This window comes from Hyperolius riggenbachi, chromosome 10 (genome assembly GCF_040937935.1).
Source record: "Hyperolius riggenbachi isolate aHypRig1 chromosome 10, aHypRig1.pri, whole genome shotgun sequence".
In the NCBI taxonomy this organism is placed as follows: domain Eukaryota; kingdom Metazoa; phylum Chordata; class Amphibia; order Anura; family Hyperoliidae; genus Hyperolius; species Hyperolius riggenbachi.
Genome location: NC_090655.1, coordinates 112,711,184 through 112,731,868, shown reverse-complemented (window position 1 = coordinate 112,731,868; position 20,685 = coordinate 112,711,184). Strand labels below are relative to the sequence as shown.

The window sequence follows — 20,685 nt, the reverse complement described above, 5'->3', positions numbered from 1 at the left end:
AGTGGCCAATCATTGGCCAATTTTACCACTTCCATGTAGTATGAGAGCTTACCTGAACAATATGTTTATACTATTCAAAATCTGTGGCCCTAATAATACATGGAGGTGGTATAATTGATGATGGAGCAGCCTGTGACTGCTGGGAGAGATGACAGAGCTTCCTGTCGCAGTTGACAAAGATGATAGGGCAATCTGTGAATGATGGAAGAGGGGATGGGGTACCCTATGGTTGCCGGGAAATATGAGGACAGCTAGTGGCTGCTGCTGGGAGATATTGTGGTGCAGACTGCAACTGGTAGGATAGGAGGAATGGCTGCCAAATGAGTTGGGACCACTTATGACGTCTAGGAAAGGTTTAGGACTGAGTTGACCATGCTGTCACAAGCAGACAGAAGGAAGGAATGGTGGAGATCCCTATGTTTGCCATTAGTCTTATACAGCCTTCATCTGTCAGTAGTCAGCAGGGCCGGTTCTCTCATGAAGCAAGGTGAAACATTTGCATAAGGAACAGAGATTTCAGGGGCAGAATTTTCGTACTCTGTGTACCTCTCTGAGGAGGAATGGAGTGGCTGAGGGTGAGCAGTTTGTCACAGACTCGCAGCCAGTGTGCTATTGTGTTGAGCTGCAGCATGTCATGTGAGAACAGTAAATGAAGCAGATTAAATTGTGGGGTGCTGAGCGATCATTCCAAATCAGGGGGGGGTGGGGGAGGGTGCATCCTCACATGTTTGCCTCAGGCAGCAAAACGTCGAGAACCGGCCCTGGTAGTCAGGTGACCCTACATCCCTCCCACAGCGGTCACCTCGCTGTTAATATCTCCACTAGATCATCTCTATATTTTGAGGTGTTTGGCCAACTTTTATTTTTATTAATATAAATGTGGTCTTGTCCATAGCATGTATATTTATATTTTTTCTTCTCTCTCTCTGTCTGTCTTAGAGGTCTGCGAAGTCTCAGATATTTCTAATGTTCTTCTTTTTGCCGCGTTCTGCTCTGTCTAGCTCTCCCACGTCCAGCTGCGACTCTCAAGGCCTCCAGATCCATGATGATGTCAAGGTATTGCCACCACCATCCAAGGACGTCTCGCATGTACTTTCCATACCCCATTCAGCAGCTGTCTGCTCAAATCCACTCATTACTGGGGCTTATTTTTATAGTGATGTACAGAATGGAGTTACAACAACCCAATCACCACTCATGAAACCTGAACTAGGACTGCTGCCTCCGCACATCATTTTGGCACTTCCCAATTTCAGACGCCTGTAAGATAATCTTGAAATGCCACCCTATCAGTTAATAATATGCAGCTCTTTGCAGGAGATTAACAAGAGTAGAGACCTTGAGATACATTTCTAAAGGATGTGAGAATCAGAAAATATACAAGCTCCTCTGCAATAGCTAATTTTTTTTCTGCAAAAACTGATGTGAATTTAAGAACACAACTTTTACAAAACTCCATATTCAAAAAGATCAAAGGGGAGGTAAGACGCACCCAGAGGTGTATAAAACTAAGTTAAAAACAACTTAAATTAAAAAGAAAAGGTGACTTGCCTTAAAAAAATGACAATTTCATATAACAATGACATTTATTATGCACTGTCAATGCCTTTCGTAGGTCTGAGCCCTCTTCCTCAGGCCAATTGTAGCGTTAAAACAGCCGAGCCAAGAGTGCTTTAGTAGTTAACTTTTATAAACCTCTGGGCCCTTTTACCCCCCCCCCCCCCCCTTTGTGCCTCTCGCCCTCCTTTGGAGAGGTGTTATTAGTCTTATGTGGCTTTGCCACACTTAGTACTAGTGTTTCCCTAATTAAGCGTCCAGTATCTTCTGGACACCCGAGTGGAGTCAGTTTGTGCATCTCCACCTGCTTCAAGTGGTTAGCGGTAGTTGCCTCTGTTGCAACCTACCTTTGTGAGTATAATTTTCCTTTCATCACATTCTCAGTTTGACCTATTTTAGGCTCCTGTTGCTTCTGTGTTTCCTTTTTAAGACATCCAGCCACCCTCTCTACACATTGCAAAAGATGAACGGTCTCTCCAAAAATGGGAAATTTGGGAACCATGCAGCAGCACTTGTTACCTCCACTTACAGCCCAATAGAACCCTAAATGGAAGAAGTTAAACTTTGAAATCATAAGTGTTCTTTAGTGTAAATAAGTCTTACTTTTGCCACTGCATTTTCTAAAGCTATGCTTCTTTGCAGCTGCGCACCCATCTGTACAGAGACAAGACCCTTTCAGTTTGTTGGATTCATATCCGGCCTTTGATATGAGCGACTGGAGCGGTCGCTCAGGGCGCCAGCTTCCAAGGGGGCGCCTATAGCTGGTTGCCTATACTGAGGGCACCTACACATGATTTCCTATACTGGGGGCACCTATAGCTGGCTACCTTATCTGAGGGAACCTATAGCTGGCTACCTTTACTGAGGGCACCAACACCTGGCTACCTATACTGGAGGTACCTACACCTGGCTACCTATGGAAGGATGGAGACCTTCAACTGACTTCCTATACTGGGGGTACCTATGCTTGGCAACCTATATTGAGGGCACCTACACATGAGATCCTATACTGGGGGCACCTATACCTGGCTTTCTACCTATACTGAGTCTGAGGGCGTTTTTAGGGGAACGCACTGCGGCTATAACACGTGGTGCAAATTGTCATTGCTGTGCTATCATTCTAAATGGGGGGGAGGCGGCTAACTGTCCCACTGATTGTTTTTATTAATATTCCTGAAAGGTTTTAGCCTTCATTTTTAAGTGTATTCAGGATAATGCACTCTTTCCATCCATTTGTGGTTATTAATAGTACTTTTTCTATTATACATACGTGATGTATCACGGAGATCTGAGAATCTGAAATGATATGTCACAACGTCAAAAAGGTTGAGAAACAAATTTCTAGGATGAATTGCATATGGGCCTGTGTTTGTGTATATACGTGCATGTGTGTGTGTGTATATACGTGCGTGCGTGCGTGCGTGCGTGCGTGCGTGTATATGCACGTAGGAAGAGAATGAAGGGGGGGGGGCACAAAAATTTGGTTTCGCTCGGGGCGCTGTGAAACCTGAGGCCGGCCCTGGTTGGATTGCTATTCAGAAAGTGTGGTCTTGACAGTGATGTAGCAATAGGAGATGCAGCGGTTGCAACCAGCGATGCTCATCACGATCTCGGAAACATGGGTAACCCGTGATTACAGGACGATTTGAGCAATTACAGGCTTGAAATGGCTATTCCAAAGCATCCGTAATTTCATCCATATTCGACCTGTAATCCCGGTTTACGAGCCGTAATAACGAGCCGGAAACCCGTGATTATTTTAACCTGCTGGGCGGTCTGGACGAGCTCAGCTCGTCCAGTACCGCCGGAGCCTGCCGCTCAGGCCCTGCTGGGCCGATTTGGCTCAAATAAAAAGCAGCACACGCAGCGGCACTTTGCCAGCCGCGTGTGCTGCCTGATCGCCGCTGCAGCGCGGCGATCCGCCGCATGCAGCGGCGAAAGAGGGTCCCCCCAGCCGCCTGAGCCCAGCGTAGCCGGAACAAAAAGTTCCGGCCAGCGCTAAGGGCTGGATCGGAGGCGGCTGACGTCAGGACGTCGGCTGACGTCCATGACGTCACTCCGCTCGTCGCCATGGCGACGAGGTAAGCGAAACACGGAAGGCCGCTCATTGCGGCCTTTCGTGTTACTTCTGGCCGCCGGAGGCGATCAGAAGATCGCCTCCGGAGCGCCCTCTAGTGAGCTTTCATGCAGCCAACTTTCAGTTGGCTGCATGAAATAGTTTTTTTTTTATAAAAAAAAAACCCTCCTGCAGCCTCCCTGGCGATTTTAATAGAACGTCAGGGAGGTTAATGGTTAACAGCAAAGCCCCTGTCCGTGCTAGAAACACCAAATTTGCAAGATATGTTAAGAAGAACACTGGGAACAAGCTACAGCTGCGCGGCGAGCCGCGGTGTGTGGTGGCAGGTGTGTGGAGATCTTCAATCAACGTAATGAAGCTCGCAAGATTAGAGGATATTGGTGCAGGACTTCTCCGAGGATATTGGCATGGGAACATTTTTTTTAAAGTACAGGTAAGTATTTCTGGTTAAAAATTAAATACTTTTCTCGTTGTTGCGTTTTAATTTCACTTAACCCTTTGTTGGAATGGGTAAGGGGTACTATGTACCCCTATACCCATTTCTCCTGGGAGGGGGGGGCTTAGCCACCCCTCTATCCTGGAGCCCCCCCATACCATGGACCATGCAGGCTGGTATAGCTTAGGTTGCAATGCCCCACTCGGCCGGGGCTCCGCATTCTGGCTATCCCAGCCTGCATGGGGGACAAGGGGTCAAAGAGGCTCGGGAGGGGCGACCCCACGTCAATTTTTTTTCTTCAATTTTTCACACTGAACATTAAAAAAAAAAATTATATACATGTTAATACATTATCTGTAATTTTAGCACAGTGACTTTGCTATTTTTTCCATCGACCTTTAACATTGATTGTTGACAAAAACTATTTAACGTCTTTTTGAAGAATTTTTCCTCTAGTTCTCACTGTTCTTCTTAACATACCCTGCAAATTTGGTGTTCCTAGCACGTACAAGGGCTTTGCTATTGTACGTTACAGTAATCACGAGTTTCCGACTCATGATTATGGATGTAGTGCGAAATTCAGACTCGAAACTGCATTCGAATTCGAAACTCCGATTCTATCCGTAATCACGATCATGGCCGAACCGGAAGCGTGTGAAGCTGTGATCGAAACCACTGAAATCCAGAATCGGATGCATCCGAGCACCACTGCTTGCAACTGCACCAGGACTTCTAGAGCAGTAGTGTTCACCAGGTGCCTTCTTCCAACTGCTGCATTAGCTCTTCATTTGTGTGGTGCTTGTAATGATCACATCTATAGAGTATGTGCTTGAATAGTAGTAACCATTAATAGACTATTCAGACCACCCTCCTTTCAAATCTCTATGACACTGTTGCTGTCCTTGGCAGAATTTGGAGTGCCAGATCATTTGTTATGTATAGTGTACTTGAGGAGGCCCAATGCAAAACTTGCACTGGGGTTCATAGCTATGCCACTGGGTCTAGAGTTCACACTTCCTGTCATCTGTAGGCTATTCCAGTGCACTGACTGACAGAAGTTCCTGCCCTTCTGTTTGCATTGCTCTAAATATGGATGAGGTTGTCGGGGGAACTTTGCAGCTAAAGAAACAGATCTAGTAAGGGGAGAATGTGGGATGGTTGCATAGTGCGAGTATGCCTGGGAAACACGAGGTGGGTAAAGGTTTTGTTTTAGTGTTTCTGGCTGTTGAGTCAAGTTGAATAGAACGAGTAGAGAGACATGCTTTAACCACTTTACCCCCAGTGGTACGAATTTCTCCGTCCCTTTTTTCCCCCCTAAAAAACCAGGGACGGAGAAATCCGTACCTTCCGCGCTACCGCTGCTGTCCGCGCTCCCGCCGCTCGTGCGCGTGCACCCGCCGCTCGTGCACGCCGCCGCCCGCTCGCCCGGAGATCAATGAACGGGAAAATCCATTCCCGTTCGTTGATCTAGCCCCCGCAATGATCTGCTGCTTCTTTCAGAAACAGCGTGATCATTGTGAGTCTCCCAGCCTCCTACTGCTTCCTGTAAGCGTCCTTCCGGACGCTTACAGGTCGCATGTAAACAAACACTCTGTGGCCATCTTGTGGCCAAATAGTAAACTACACCCTAAAAGCATTTTACATATTCAAACATTACATTTACACAATAAATTAACTCATTACCTCCCACACTCCCCAATTTTTATTTTTTTTTTGTAATAAAAAAAAAAAAATACAATAAAAAAAAAACATAAATAGTTACCTTAGGGACTGAACTTTTTAAATATTTATGTCAAGAGGGTATAACACTGTTACTTTATAAACTGCGGGCTTGTAATTAGGGATGGATGCAAAACTGAAAAAAATGCACCTTTATTTCCAAATAAAATATTGTCGCCAAACATTGTGATAGGGACATAATTTAAATGGTTTTATAACCGGGACAAATGGGTTAATACATTTCATGGGTTTTAATTACAGTAGCATGCTTTATTTAAAAACTATAATGGCCGAAAACTGAAAAATAATAATTTTTTCCCACATTTTTTCCTATTTCCCCATTAAAACACATTTAGAATAAAATAATTCTTGGCATAATGTCCTACCTAAAGAAAGCCTAATTGGTGGCGAAAAAAACAAGATATAGTTCATTTCATTGGGATAAGTAATAATAAAGTTATAGACGAATGAATGGAAGAAGCGCTGAAAGGTGAAAATTGCTCTGGTGGTCAGGGGGTAAAACCCCTCAGTGGTGAAGTGGTTAAAGAGGCATTGTCAGCCCCAAAATCAAATTCCATTTACCAACTGCTCTGTGTTCGTTGTGCAGCCTGGAACCTCACCCTGCATTGCAAGTACTCCAATCTAATCAGACATGTTTCTGCTGTAATAAATCTTATCTGACAGCCAGGCTCAATTTGGTACATTGCCAAGGAGAAGGAAGCTTATCATCACCCATCCCACATTCTTGCTCCTCATTGATTGGCTGAGGGCAGTTTAGTGTGAAGCTAGTGCTGAAAACTGATCTTGCTGGGCTCACCTGTTTACAAAGCAAGCTAGCTATGACAGAGCAGATTCTAGGAGGAAACAAAAGAGGAAATGACATCAGAATTAGCTTGAGTCAGAGGGAATCAAAATAGAAAATGCCTACAACAGAATTTTCTTTATTTACTATATAAATTCACTGAAATTAAAGTGTGAATAGTACAATACATCTGTTATGTAAGTAGAACAAGTAGTTATCTACTTATATATATTTCCCCCCATCCCCTGGCATAGTATGGCTGACCCTGCTGATTTGAAAAAAAAATCCATAATGCATTACTGATTTCCATCTGATGTACAGTGGGAATGCGAAAGTTTGGGCAACCTTGTTAATCGTCATGATTTTCCTGTATAAATCGTTGGTTGTTACGATAAAAGTCAGTTAAATATATCATATAAGAGGCACACACAGTGATATAATGAAGTTTGTTGGATTTACAGAAAGTGTGCAATAATTGTATAAATAAAATTAGGCGGGTGCATACATTTGGGCACTGTTGTCATTTTATTGATTCCAAAACCTTTAAAATTAATTATTGGAACTCAAATTGGCTTGGTAAGCTCAGTGACCCCTGACCTACATACACAGGTGAATCCAATTATGAGTGAGTTTTTAAGGGGGTCATTGTAAGTTTCCCTCCTCTTTTAATTTTCTCTGAAGAGTAGCAACATGGGGGTCTCAAAACAACTCTCAAATGACCTGAAGACAAAGATTGCTCACCATCATGGTTTAGGGGATGGATGCAGAAAGCTGTCTCAGAGATTTCAGCTGTCTGTTTCCACAGTTAGGAACATATCGAGGAAATGGAAGACCACAGGCTCAGTTTAAGTTAAGGCTCGAGGTGGCAGACCAAGAAAAATCTCGGATAGACAGAAGCGATGAATGGTGAGAACAGTCATAATCAACCCACAGACCAGCACCAAAGACCTACAACATCATCTTGCTGCAGATGGAGTCACTGTGCATCGCTCAACCATTCAGTGCACTTTACACAAGGGGATGCTGTATGCGAGAGTGATTGAGGAAGCCTTTTTGCCCTCAGTACAAACAGAGCTGCTTAAGGTATGCTAAAGCACATTTGGACAAGCCAGCTTCATTTTGGAATAAGTAGCTGTGGACAGATGAAACTAAAATTGAGTTATTTGGGCATAACAAGGGGCGTTATGCATGGAGGAAAAACACAGCATTCCAAGAAAAACACCTATTACCTACAGTAAAATATGGTGGTGGTTCCATCATTCTGTGGGGCTGTGTGGCCAGTGCAGGAACTGGGTATCTTGTCAAAGTTGAGGGATGCATGGATTCCACTCAGTATCAGCAGATTCTGGAGACCAATGTCCAGGAATCAGTGACGAAGCTGAATCGGCGCAGGGGCTGGATCTTTCAACAAGACAACGACCCTAAACACTGCTAAAAATCCACTAAGGCATTCATGCAGAGGAACAAGTACAATGCTTTGGAATAGCCATCTCAGTCCCCAGACCTGAATATAATTGAAAATCTGTGGTGTGAGTTAAAGAGAGGTGTCCATGCTCGGAAGCCATCAAACCTGAATGAACTAGAGATGTATTGTAAAGAGGAATGGTCCAACATACCTTCATCCAGAATCCAGACTCTCATTGGAACCTACAGGAAGCGTTTAGAGGCTTTAATTTCTGCAAAACGAGGATCTACTAAATATTGATTTCATTTCTTTTGTTGCGGTCCCCAAATTTATGCACCTGCCTGATTGTGTTTAAACAATTATTGCACACTTTCTGTAAATCCAATAAACTTCATTTCACTTCTCAAATCTCACTGTGCGTGTCTCCTATATGATATATTTAGCTGACATTTTTTATAGTAACAACCAATGATTTATACAGGAGAATCATGAAGATTAACAAGGTTGCCCAAACTTTCACATCCCACTGTAGTACCTAATAAAGTACAAGTGTCCCTGCGTCCCATGTCCGTGTGTCAGTACATTTGCGCTACTGCGCATGTCCTGCACTGACACAGGCATTGGGACAGGATGCAGGGTCCAGGAGGTGGAGCAGGTGCGCTCGCGCGGCGACAGACCTAGAGCCCGTTTTTAAACGGGCTTAGGTCACTAGTGTTTATATGTTTTTTATATAATTTAAAGCAGTTTCTCTTCAACAGGAATATTATGGTAAATATCTGAAGAGCTCTAAAGATCTGAAAACCAATGCCTGTGTGACCCCATCAAAGCCAATACCTAAACACATCCGAGAGGCACTTAATGAAGTTCACGAAGAAGTTTCTTCAAGGTAAAGAAGTGTTGTGTAACTAATTGTTAAACTCAACAGGCCGCACCTTTGGGGTCACATCACATGAGGGACCTAACTGCAGCTAACAAGATAGTAAGCATCTGCTGCTAATTTCATCCAATATACAGTAGTTGCTGAGAACTATGATACTTAACAACATCTAGTTAAGGCTGCTCCAGTGTTCCATAATTCCTAGAGTCTCCATTGGATAATATTAGTAGCAGCTGCTTTTCATATTTGTAGCTATGAGTAGATGTAGACATGGCACTTATAATTAAAATAGTATAATCTTAGGTGCGCTGGAAATGTCTCTGATAGCTGCCAAAGAACATTGCTGGTGCTCAGTCCAATGAAAATAAAAATGATAATGATCTGGCGCTGGGATATATATCTTCTCTTGCTGTGTATCTTTGATCCAATAATGGTAAACACTGGCACCACACCCCACACAGGTGCTTACTCACCACAGAAAATGACAGAACACACTGTTATGGTGGCTGGATAGTAGTGTACTGTTTAAGGGTTTATCCTTTGACACCAGAGACCAGAGTTTGAATCTCAGCTCTTCCTATTCAGTAAGCCAGCACCTAGTCACTAAGGAGTCCTTGGGCTAGACTCCATAACACTGCTAATGCCTTCCGAGCATGCCCTAGTGGCTGCAGCTCTGACAGCTCTGGCATTTGAGTCCACCAGTGCTTTCAGGTGCAGCTCTGCAAAATGTTTGTTTCAAAGCCTGCAGAAAAACTACTTTGTCTCCCAGAATGCTCTGGGAGGAGAATTCCACATAGCTAAACAGCATAGGCTGTGACCTCACCGGGAGAACAGGGCTCCATACCAATATATAGAAAGGAAGTGTTTCAAACTGATGCCACTCTCTTGACTATGAAAACATAACTGAGATTCTTATTTGGCTTCCTAATGTAGACGAGGAGAGTATCTGTAATTGGTTCTTAGTTTTCTCAGTCCCTTATAATTCAGTGTTCCCCAACCCTGCCCTCAAGGCCCACCAACAGTGCATGTTTTGTAGAATGCCACAGAGGTAGTTAATCAGCCCTGGTGAGACACTAATTTCCTCACCTGTGCATGTTTGTGGTTTTCTGCAAAACATGTACTGTCTGTTGGTGGGCCTTGAGGACAGGGTTGGGGAACTGTGCCTTATATGATGGTGAGATCAGCGGTTATTACTTTTGTAGCTGCAGCTTTCACCTGAGCTGTTATTGCTTCTGTGGCTGTAACTTTCATTTGCTCTGTTGTTAGGTACTATGGCTGTGGACTTGTGGTGCCGGAATGTTTGGAGAACTGCAGGATTCTGGACCTGGGCAGTGGAAGTGGAAGGGACTGTTATATGCTGAGCAAGCTGGTTGGTCAGAAAGGCTATGTCACTGGACTGGACATGACTGATGAACAGGTGATCGATACCACTGAGCACAATGCTAAACTTCTGAGCTTATCTGGACATAGTATCTCAGTTCATGAGGGTTGTTAGGTATTTGAAATTAATTAAGAATTTTCCTTCCAATTGCACGATCTCAGAAGTGCACCATCTCCAAATCTTGGTGACCGTATGAACTTTTGCTCACCATGTTCATAGCTTCACATATGCTGTCTGTTCATCTTAGACTCTGCCGTGCTCTTCTTCTTTTGCCCTCAGTTTTTCCAAGCATCAAGAATTTCGCAAAAATAATCTGGTTTTCTCATCATGTGACCACAGTATTTGAGTTTTAATGGTAGATTAAATGACCATTCTAAAAGAACACCATCCCCACCATCAAACATGGAGGATGACACATTATGCTTTGGGGGTGTTTTTGTGGTAAAAGTACAGCACACCTTCACCGCATCAAAGAGATCATGGACCGGGCCATGTAGTCTTGGGGGAACACCTCCTTTTCTTAGCCAGGGCATTAAAAATAAGCTGTGGACGAGTGTTCCAGAATGATAACTACCCAAAACACATGGCGACGGCAATGAAGAGTGGCTTAAGAAGAAGCACATGAAGGTCCTGACGTGAATTAGCCAGTCTTCAGAACTTAAAGGGATACTGTAGGGGGGTCGGGGGAAAATGAGCTGAACTTACCCGGGGCTTCTAATGGGCCCCCGCAGACATCCTGTGCCCGCGCAGCCGCTCACCGATGCTCCGGCCCCGCCTCCGGTTCACTTCTGGAATTTCTGACTTTAAAGTCAGAAAACCACTGCGCCTGCGTTGCCGTGTCCTCGATCCCGCTGATGTCATCAAGAGCGCACAGCGCAGGCCCAGTATGGTCTGTGTCTGCGCAGTACACTCCTGGTGACATCAGCGGGAGCGAGGACACGGCAACGCAGGCGCAGTGGTTTTCTGACTTCAAAGTCAGAATTTCCAGAAGTGAACCGGAGGCAGGGCCGGAGCATTGGGGAGTGGCTGCGCCAACACAGGATGTTTGCGGGGGACCATTAGAAGCCCCGGGTAAGTTCAGCTCATTTTCCCCTGACCCCCCTACAGTATCCCTTTAACCCAATAAAATATATGTGGAGGGAGTGGAAGGTTTGAGTTGCCAAACAACATCCTTAAAACCTTATTGAGTTGAAGAGGATCTGCATAGAGAAGTGGGCCAAAATCGCTCCTAAGATTTGTGAAAACCTGGTGGCCAACTTCAAGAACCTCTGTAATTGCCACCAAGGGTTTTGTTACCAAGTACTAAGTCATCTTTTGATAGAGGATCAAATACTTATTGTGAGTATACCAGCAAACCCTCAAAAATTTGAAAGACACAAAATACCCATTCTGGTATAGCCTTCTATGTCTACTTCTCAATTGTTGTTAGTTGTGGGTCTTCTTTTCCCTGCAAACACATTTCAGTCTAATTTAGACAGGAGGCTGAACTGAGCACTTATCGGGAAGTTTAGCGTCCCATCTTCTGTCGACAATCCCCATTTGGGTGCAATTAAAATGCAGCGGAATGCCAGAGACTTCATGGGGTGGGGTAGCTTGTCCAGCGTGGGTACCAAGCCTTAACAAGCACCCGGCCGGTGAAGGAAAGCAGCTGACAGGTGATGAATTTACTGCCTGTCAGCTGGCCATCTGAAAGAGGCCTAAGGACTCTGCAAAAGAAGAATGGTGCTATAAAATAAAATGGTAAATATGGCCAAAATCCAAATGAGCCTGCCAGGCATGATAACCTACTATATGCTCAAGTATTAATGAATTAAGACGTGATAATGATTAAGACGAGATCAGGCTTGCACCAACCTCAGAAAGCCATCCCTGAGCAGATAAAGGCTAAAACTCTTCTGAAACAGTGCCTGGTGGTTCTGTTCCAGAAGGTGAACTTCAGATGTCTATCTCTCCTGATCTGTAATTCTCCTGCTAGCGCCTTATTTCATTTCATGAATACAATGATGAGATGTTTTTTTTTTTTTGGTAATTTGTGTCTTGTGTTTCGTTTTTAAGATGTTTGGTAAACCAGTTGCCCCTGTTACAATTCGTTGTACCCCTCTGTCCTTTGCTCATACCACATGCACTGTCTGTCCAATCATGGGCAGGCATTCACTTACCATTGATCACAAAATGAGATCCGTGGGACATTGTGCTAAAAGTAAATGAATGAAATGATCACCGGCGCTAATGCCTTTTTGTTTTAGGTGCAAGTTTCCAGGAAGTACATTGACTATCATACGAAAAAATTTGGCTACCAACAACCCAATATTAACTTTGTCAGTGGCTATATCGAAGATCTTAAAGGTGCAGGCTTAGAGGACCAAAGCAATGATATCATAATGTAAGTATCCAGCTTTTTACACACTTTTTCTATCACGCCATAAGTGGCAATCCTCATTCAAACATACTGTATCTTCATCTTTTGATCTATATCCACTGAAAATACAGTATAATCTCATTATAGTAAACTCCAAGGGACCAGAATAAGTGGTTTACTATATCAGAAATTGTCCTAGAAATGGCCCAGCATGCCCTGGTACATGCTCTGCTGCAAAGGAGCAACCTGCCATTGGAGGTACAGTACAAGCACTTGCCCGTTTGGTGGACTACAAGGTTAAGTATACCTTAGGACTGCATAGCCAGGCTGGACAAATCGCTAGTACATTATCCAGGGCTCCTTTAAAAATTGCAGCCGCCACTTGCTTCCTGTGAGTGGTTCCTATACCTCAGTGGACGGGACTTGCAGCATGTGCCCTGCAAAACTTTCTGCTCAAGCTCATGAAGCCTCTCCTCAACATGCAGCCAATCATAAGATGCGAATGGCTCTGATACCTCCATGGTCCATGGCCGGGACTTAGCACTTTACTCTCCAATCTCCTTAGTTCTGCAGAGAGTAGGCCCACTCTACACTTCAAGTGAAAGTAGCCTGTACTGCACTTCACGTGCCAAGGGCCTGAGCCCACTGACACAGTTGTGTCCGCTTTTCAGTTACACACCAATGTAACAGATGCTAAAAAGTGGAAAGAAGTGGATACAACTACGTCATTGGGCTCAGGCCCTTACAGGAGTGTCATTGCTAGTAAGGGAAGAGATACCCAGGAGTGCATAAAATCAGAGGAAACATATTGTTCTGTTAACGGGTACCTTAAAGGATATCTGAGGCAAGTGAGTTTAAAAAAAAAAAAAATAATTACCTATTTAGGTGCATATTCCTCCTGGGACATGGTCTACGACTCGATGTCCTCCTTTTCCCCCCGTTTTTCGCTGAATGGCTTGCTGAAGGCTCTAAACTGGGCTCTGACCCTCCCGTGGCTCGGCAGCCTTGACCTGCAAGAAGTACTCTGCAATTGCTGCCGTGCCTGCCTAGTTTGCATGGCTGTGAGTGCGCCCGCATAGGCCGTAAACCCTCTGCCGCCGTGTCCTCGCTTGTGGCGGTCACATGGACATTGTCTAGGTGCATTCACCCACAGCCAGCAAGTTGAACTCGTAATTTCGATTACAGGCAACACTAATTATTAATACCATGAACAGATTGTGTAGACAAGCTCTCATACTACATGGAAATGGTAAACTTGGCCAATGATTGGCCATTCAAAATTGGATATGTGTATGCACTCTAATTACTTTTGGAATTATCCATGTGACAAGTGCCATAGTGTTGAACCAAAAGATCATCATGAAGCTAGAACTAGTATTTAGCATTTTTTACTAGGTACAACTGTGATTCTCAGGATTAATGCATAATCTAACAGACACTATGTCTTCTTTATGACAGATCTAACTGTGTAGTAAACCTGTCTCCTGATAAGAAGGCGGTGCTAAGAGAAGCTTATCGGTTGCTAAAGGTACTTAGGAATTATATTTTGCCCAAATTATTATGAAACTGTCCCTGTTGCTGAAGTGTTTCTGCCTTTCTAGAGCTGACTAGTCAGTGTTGTGTCTCTGTGACCCACCGTATACTAATCAAGGCTGGATTTATACTTTGTTTGCCCCTAGGCTAAGTATATTGGGGCTCCACTTCCAAGCGCAGAAGCGACCTTCCCATTCTATGTGCAGCCCCCTCTTCCATGTGTATCGTCCCTGTACTGCACCTCCTTTCTTTCATGCACAGGTCTCTTGGACATCAGCTTCCCTTTTCATGTGTTGTTCCCCATTTGCAGCCTCCTCTTTCATATGTAGCAACCCGTATTTCATGTCCAAGTGACCCCTTGGGATGCAGCCGCCCAAGACCCGGGCCATTGTGGCCTTTTCAGAAATCCAGCCCTGATACTAATATTACTATGTATTAAAGAGGAACTCCAGTGAAAATAATGTAGTACAAAAAGTGCTTCATTTTTTACCATAATTATGTATAAATGATTTAGTCAGTGTTTGCTCATTGTAAAATCTTTCCTCTCCCAGATTCACATTCTGACATGTATTACATGGTGACATTGTTACTGTGGACAGGTTATGTAGCTGTTTCTAGCTGTTCTGGCTTTACAGACATCTATAAACAGCCATTTCCTGTCTGGGAACATTGTTACATTGTGGCAGTTTGCCCAGAGTACCGTACGGTACCAGAGCCTCTTGTGGGAGGGGTTTCAGCACAAAATCAGTCATACAGCGCCCCCTGATGGTCTGTTTGTGAAAATCATTATATTTCTCATGTAAAAGGGGGTATCAGCTACTGACTGGGATAAAGTTCAATTCTAGGTTGGAGTTTCTCTTTAAGTGTTTCTAATAGTCGGGTGAAGAAGTAGATTGCAAGCACTCTCTGTTCTAAACTTTTAGACTACTGTAGGGACAATTTACTCAAAAGAGAACTGAGCACATCAATCCGCTATGTTATCCTGAAATGGTTGTGTTTAACCACTTCCTTTTTTTTATTATTACATACTAGCTGAAGATCCGGCATTACTCGGGAAGCAGTTTAAATTTTCCCATTGATATCAAGCAAACAAATCTGATTGGCTGTTAATGTCCCCATCCTTTTTTCTGAATTGGAACCCCAGTCACCCAATGACCGACTGTATCAGGTTTGAGGCCTCTGGCATTAAGTGTGATGCCCAGTGCACACCAAAAACCTCTAGCAGATCTGCAAAACGCTAGAGGTTTTTGAAGCAGATTTCAGAGCGAATCTAGGCATATTTTCTAAACATGCCTAGCGTTTTTTGGAGCGTTTTTGTGTAGCAGATTTCAAATATTGTTACAGTAAAGCGGTTACTGAACAGCTTCTGTAACAAAAACTCCTGGAAAACCGCTCTGATCTAGCGTTTTCAGAGCGGTTTTCCACTTTCCTATACTTTAACATTTAGGCAGAAACGCCTCAGAAATCAAAAAAATGTTGCAGCCCCCGAGTTTGCATATGTGGAAAAAACGACCCGCTCTGGTGTGCACCATCCCATTCACTTTTATTAGCCAAGCAGTTTCCCCCTGCAAGCGTTTAAAAAAAACAACCTCTCCAGAACCGCTTTGGTGTGCACCAGCCCTACGAATGGCAGCAATTTAAACATTCCTGAACGCAAAATGAAGTTTCCCATCTGATCGACAGGAATCGGAAGACTATTTCCGATATATCCGATCTGCTCCCGTTCAATAACTGGATCGATTTTCCAATTCTCAGGGGAAAATCCATCCCGTTACTGATCGGGACCAGTTTGGACATGTACACACAATACAACTTTCTTTTTCAAATTCTTTATTTATTAGAAAATTTTTCTTTCCATATAAAACTTCCATACACATTTTCTATATATATATATATATATATATATATATATATATATATATATATATATATATATATATATATATATATATATATATATATATATACATATATATATATAAACATCTGGGCAAAAAAAAAGGTTGCATAGGTTATCGATATTACATACATCGCATATATATACATACGAAACTCCATTATATATCCCAATAGGTTAATACATTATCATATTCTCTTCTGCACTCCTTAGCCTCTGCTCATAAAACTTCAAAACCTAAACTCAATCATCCACTTCAGAGTTTTTACCTGGGGGCTTTTAACCTTACACATCCCCAAATTACCCATTTCCTTCCCCCAATTACTCATGCATCCTCCATTCATTCTCACCCACATGGTCTTCTTTATATTTTGCTGTTCTATTCGCCCTTTCCCCCTCCTGCACCTTCCCCTGGACTTTTCCTTTTCTTTTCTCTTTTTCTCATATGTATTATATGTTAGTCCCCTCTCTCAGTCTGTTTTCCCCCTTAATTGTCTTTATCCATCTTTATCCAGTTCCCATTACCTGTCTATATTCCGCAGTCTTGGTAAATTCATCCCACTTCTCCCAGCTCACTTTAAATTGTTCCTCTTCACCTTTCAATGTACATATCATCTTTTCCATGCGTTGAATAAACAGTATTTCCCGGAACCACTCAATTAAAGGGGGGGCTAGATGTGATTTCCAATGCCTAGCAATGATAATTCTAGCCGCATTTAAAAAGTGTCGGCATATTGATTTTCTATATTGCTTTCTCCCATAGTCGTTATGATGTAGCAGGAAAAAAGCTGGATCATCTCCTGGAATTAGATCTGTCAATTCTACAATGTACTTTTTTACTTCCACCCAGAATCCCCTTATCCTTGAGCAGCTCCAAAAAACATGCATAAATGTTCCCTCCTCAAACTGACATCTCCAGCATCTCCTATCTGAGTCCGCATATATCCCTCCCAGCCTGACCGGAGTCATATACCATCTTGTAAGAATTTTAAAGCCGGATTCTTGTATCCTTGCTGATATTGAAGTTTTGTATGATCTTTCTATTATTCTTCCCCATTGTATATCCGTGAACGTATATTCTAAATCTTTCTGCCATTTTTCTCTATAATGGATTATCTGATCCTCCCTGTTCACCAATTCCCCATATATCATAGTCAAAACTTTTTTTGGTCATTGTTTCATAGCACATATTTTTTCAAATTTAGTTAACTCTCTACAGAATTCCTCTTTTTTCCCCTGGGTCAGAACAAAATGATGGTACTGCATTAGTCTCCACCAATCCAGTCTCAGATCTCGGAACTCCTCTCTGATTTCATTTAGTGTTTTCCAATTCTTCCCGTTTAGTAGTGCACCAGCCCTAATCTCTATTTGAACACTTGCCTCCTCCTTTATATTCTTTCTGCAACCGGGTTCAAAGGCGGGGTTATCTAATATTGGCATAAGCGGGGAGGGACTAGGTGACAATTGCTGCTTTTCTTTGAATCTATTGTATATTGTTATTGTATGATTCACCAAAACACTGGCTGGGTGAGAACACCTGTACCTAGAACGGTACCATATTAGATTATTTAATGGATATTCAACCATATTTTGTTCTATCTCTACCCACATCTTCGTTCCACCACTACTATGCCAATCAATAGCTCTAGTTAAGACTGCTGCACTAAAATACAGGTATGGGTCTGGCACTGCCAATCCTCCCCTTGCTCTACTTTGGATCATTATTGAGAATTTCAATCTAGGGGGCTTGTCTTTCCAAACAAACCTCCCAAATTCCCTTCTCAATTCTTTAAAAAAACTCATAGGCACAGGGATAGGTACTGTCTGGCATACATAAAGAAACCTAGGCATAGCATTCATTTTCAGTGTGTTAATTCGGCCCAACATTGTAAGATTAAGCTTTCTCCATTTAAGGAGATCTCTCTTAAGGGTAGAAAGCAGGGAACAATAATTTAATTGGTACATTTTTTGAATATCCACCGTTATTTTAATCCCCAAGTATGTAAGGGCCTCCCCCTCCCACCTAAATGGGTAATTGGCTTTTATATTATTTACTTCTTTAGGTGCTATTTTAATTCCCATGGCCTGACATTTATCCCAATTAATCCTCAAGTTTGATAATCTTCCATACCTCTCAAACTCCCGCATCAGGCAGGGTAGGGATATATGCGGACCCCTCAAATAAAAAAGCAGATCATCTGCGAATGCCGCTACCCGATGTTCCCTCTGCCCAATTTTCACCCCATTGATATCAGGATTATTCCTGATAATATTCAAAAATGGTTCGAGGACCAGGGCAAATATCATCGGTGACAATGGGCATCCTTGGCGTACTCCATTCTGTATTGTCAGTGGTTCCGATAGGGTCCCATTGACCTTAACTCTAGCTGTTACCCCTCTATACAGGGCAAGGATCCATGCCTCCATATTCCCTCCCAGACCAATATGTTGTAATACCTTTCTCATGAAACCCCAGTCGACCCTGTCAAATGCCTTCTCCGCGTCTGTGGATAACAGCATGACAGGGTCGACCGAGGCCCCAGCCCACTGCACCACATCTATCGTCCTTATAGTATTATCTCGGGCCTCTCGCTCAGGAACAATACAACTTTCTGTCAGATTACCTATTAATTGGACAGATGGTCACCAGATCTGACCATCAGATAGATCCCTGTCAGATCAAATCTGATCTGAGAGGGATCTAATACTGCAACACATTATGCATAGATTTTAAATAGATTTTAATATGAAATCTATTAAAAATCAATCTAACGGCGGTGTTGCACTGTTTGATGCAGTGAAACATTATGGGTCAACGATCTGCTGATCTTTTGCCGCATCCAGTAGCCCAAATCCGATCATAATTTTGATCGACTTTTGCTGCCAATCGATTGAAATTACAATTGATGCAACTTGTAGTGTTATAGTTTTTTTTACCATATTTGATCAGTGTGATCAAATTTGCTAAGGACAACAGTGCATGTATAGCCTGCTTGCATGTTGGCTCTTACATACTGTATGGCTCCTGTAAATCAGGCATAATACAGTCGTGGAATATTGCACTGAGCGTGCACCTCTCTGTCACTGTGGAGGATTGAGCGCTGCCTTGAGATAATCTATTACAGCACAGAGAGAGAAGATATTCCTCACATTATCTACTAGCCTCAATGTCACAACATTTATGAAGAACATTGTGTTTTACAGCATGGTGGCGAGCTGTACTTCAGTGATGTCTATTCCGACAAGCCAATTCCCAACCAATTAAGGCAAAACAAAGTTCTGTGGGGTAAGTGCAAGATTGGTACCACATAATTTCAGGGCTGGTTCTCGACCTTTTGCTGCCTGAGGCAAACTTGTGAAGATGCATCCTCCACCCCCACCCAGTTTGGAATTAAATTCCTGACAATTTACTCTGCTTCAGTTAATGTTCTCACTTGAAATGCTGCAGCCCAACACAATAGCATACTGGCTGGCTTAAGGTGGGTACACACATCAGATTAATGTCTTTGGAAAATGAAAGATCACAGACCAATTTTACCCCCTTCCATGTAGTATGAGATCCATACTCTACACAGTCTATTCTATGGAGCTGAACTCCCCATCAGACAGAAATCTTTGCAAGATGCTGTAGACATTCAAAAGATCAGTATCTGCAAAAGATCTGTTCCTGCAAAAGATCCATTCCTGCAAAAAGCATTCATAGTCTATGATATCTGCAGATCTACTTGTAGAGATGATTGATTAATTACAGATGTTTTTTTTTTTCGACTTCTAGCAAATTTAGTTGCAATTGGTATGCAGATTGAAAATGGAGCAATCAAATGCATTTGCAGCCAATTTTGATTGGTCCAATGTTTGCATACAAATTGCACTATAACTGCAATAGCAATTACTGTACACATTTTGTGTGCTCAACAAAGCACAAATTTGCATGTTGTTTTCGACAAACACCTGTAACAAGCATGGAGTGGAGTCAGACCAAAGTCAAAGCACCTGATCTGCGTGCTCATTCTGGGCCTGTGACTTTAAGTATTGGAGCCGAGCATCAGCACAGAAGCCAGACAACTGGCATAATTTATAAGGGAATCCATTTGTCAGCCTCTGTGTTCCTTTCACTTAAGATTATCTTACTAAGCTAAAGGGAACCTGGAGAACGAGGGTACCAGGGCATCCAGGGTTCGAGAAGATTTAAAGACGAACAACTCAACTAGGAGCCAATAGTGCCAACTGCAAGTAAAACAAACAAATGTATGCAATGTAAAGGAGTACTCACACTTTTTGGGTTGCCCTTTTTGCCATTACAATATGTGCCTATGGGGCATTTGTTCCACCCCAGCTGGGGATAGGGCTGAAACCCCAATGGTCGTGCTCCTGGGTCAAGAAGATTAGTCCTGAAGGTACTAAGCTATAAACACCTACCTTCTTCCAGAGGTATAGGTTTATAATTTAAGGGGAGGTAGGAGGCAACCGAAAGGAAATAAAATACTCGCAATGCTGGGTTGCAATCAAGCAACCATACTATGCACATGTGGGGAGGTACCATCCCCACTTGCAGTAGCGTAGCTAAGGAGCTATGGGCCCCAGTGTGTTTTACATTGGGGCCCCCCAAGCACTCTATACATAACATTTGATACCGTGCACT

The 20,685-nt window shown here is 43.0% G+C and overlaps 1 protein-coding gene across 1 annotated transcript in view; it reads left to right on the top strand.

Annotated features, from left to right (window-relative positions):
* LOC137533811 (arsenite methyltransferase-like) overlaps positions 1–20,685 on the top strand; it is a 78,419-nt gene that overhangs the window by 1,772 nt on the left and 55,962 nt on the right. The window contains exons 2-7 of the mRNA XM_068255058.1: positions 1,002–1,056; positions 8,755–8,882; positions 10,140–10,290; positions 12,501–12,637; positions 14,072–14,141; positions 19,248–19,329. Of these exons, the coding sequence (XP_068111159.1) occupies positions 1,002–1,056; positions 8,755–8,882; positions 10,140–10,290; positions 12,501–12,637; positions 14,072–14,141; positions 19,248–19,329 (623 nt within the window). The remainder of the gene's footprint in view (positions 1–1,001; positions 1,057–8,754; positions 8,883–10,139; positions 10,291–12,500; positions 12,638–14,071; positions 14,142–19,247; positions 19,330–20,685) is intronic.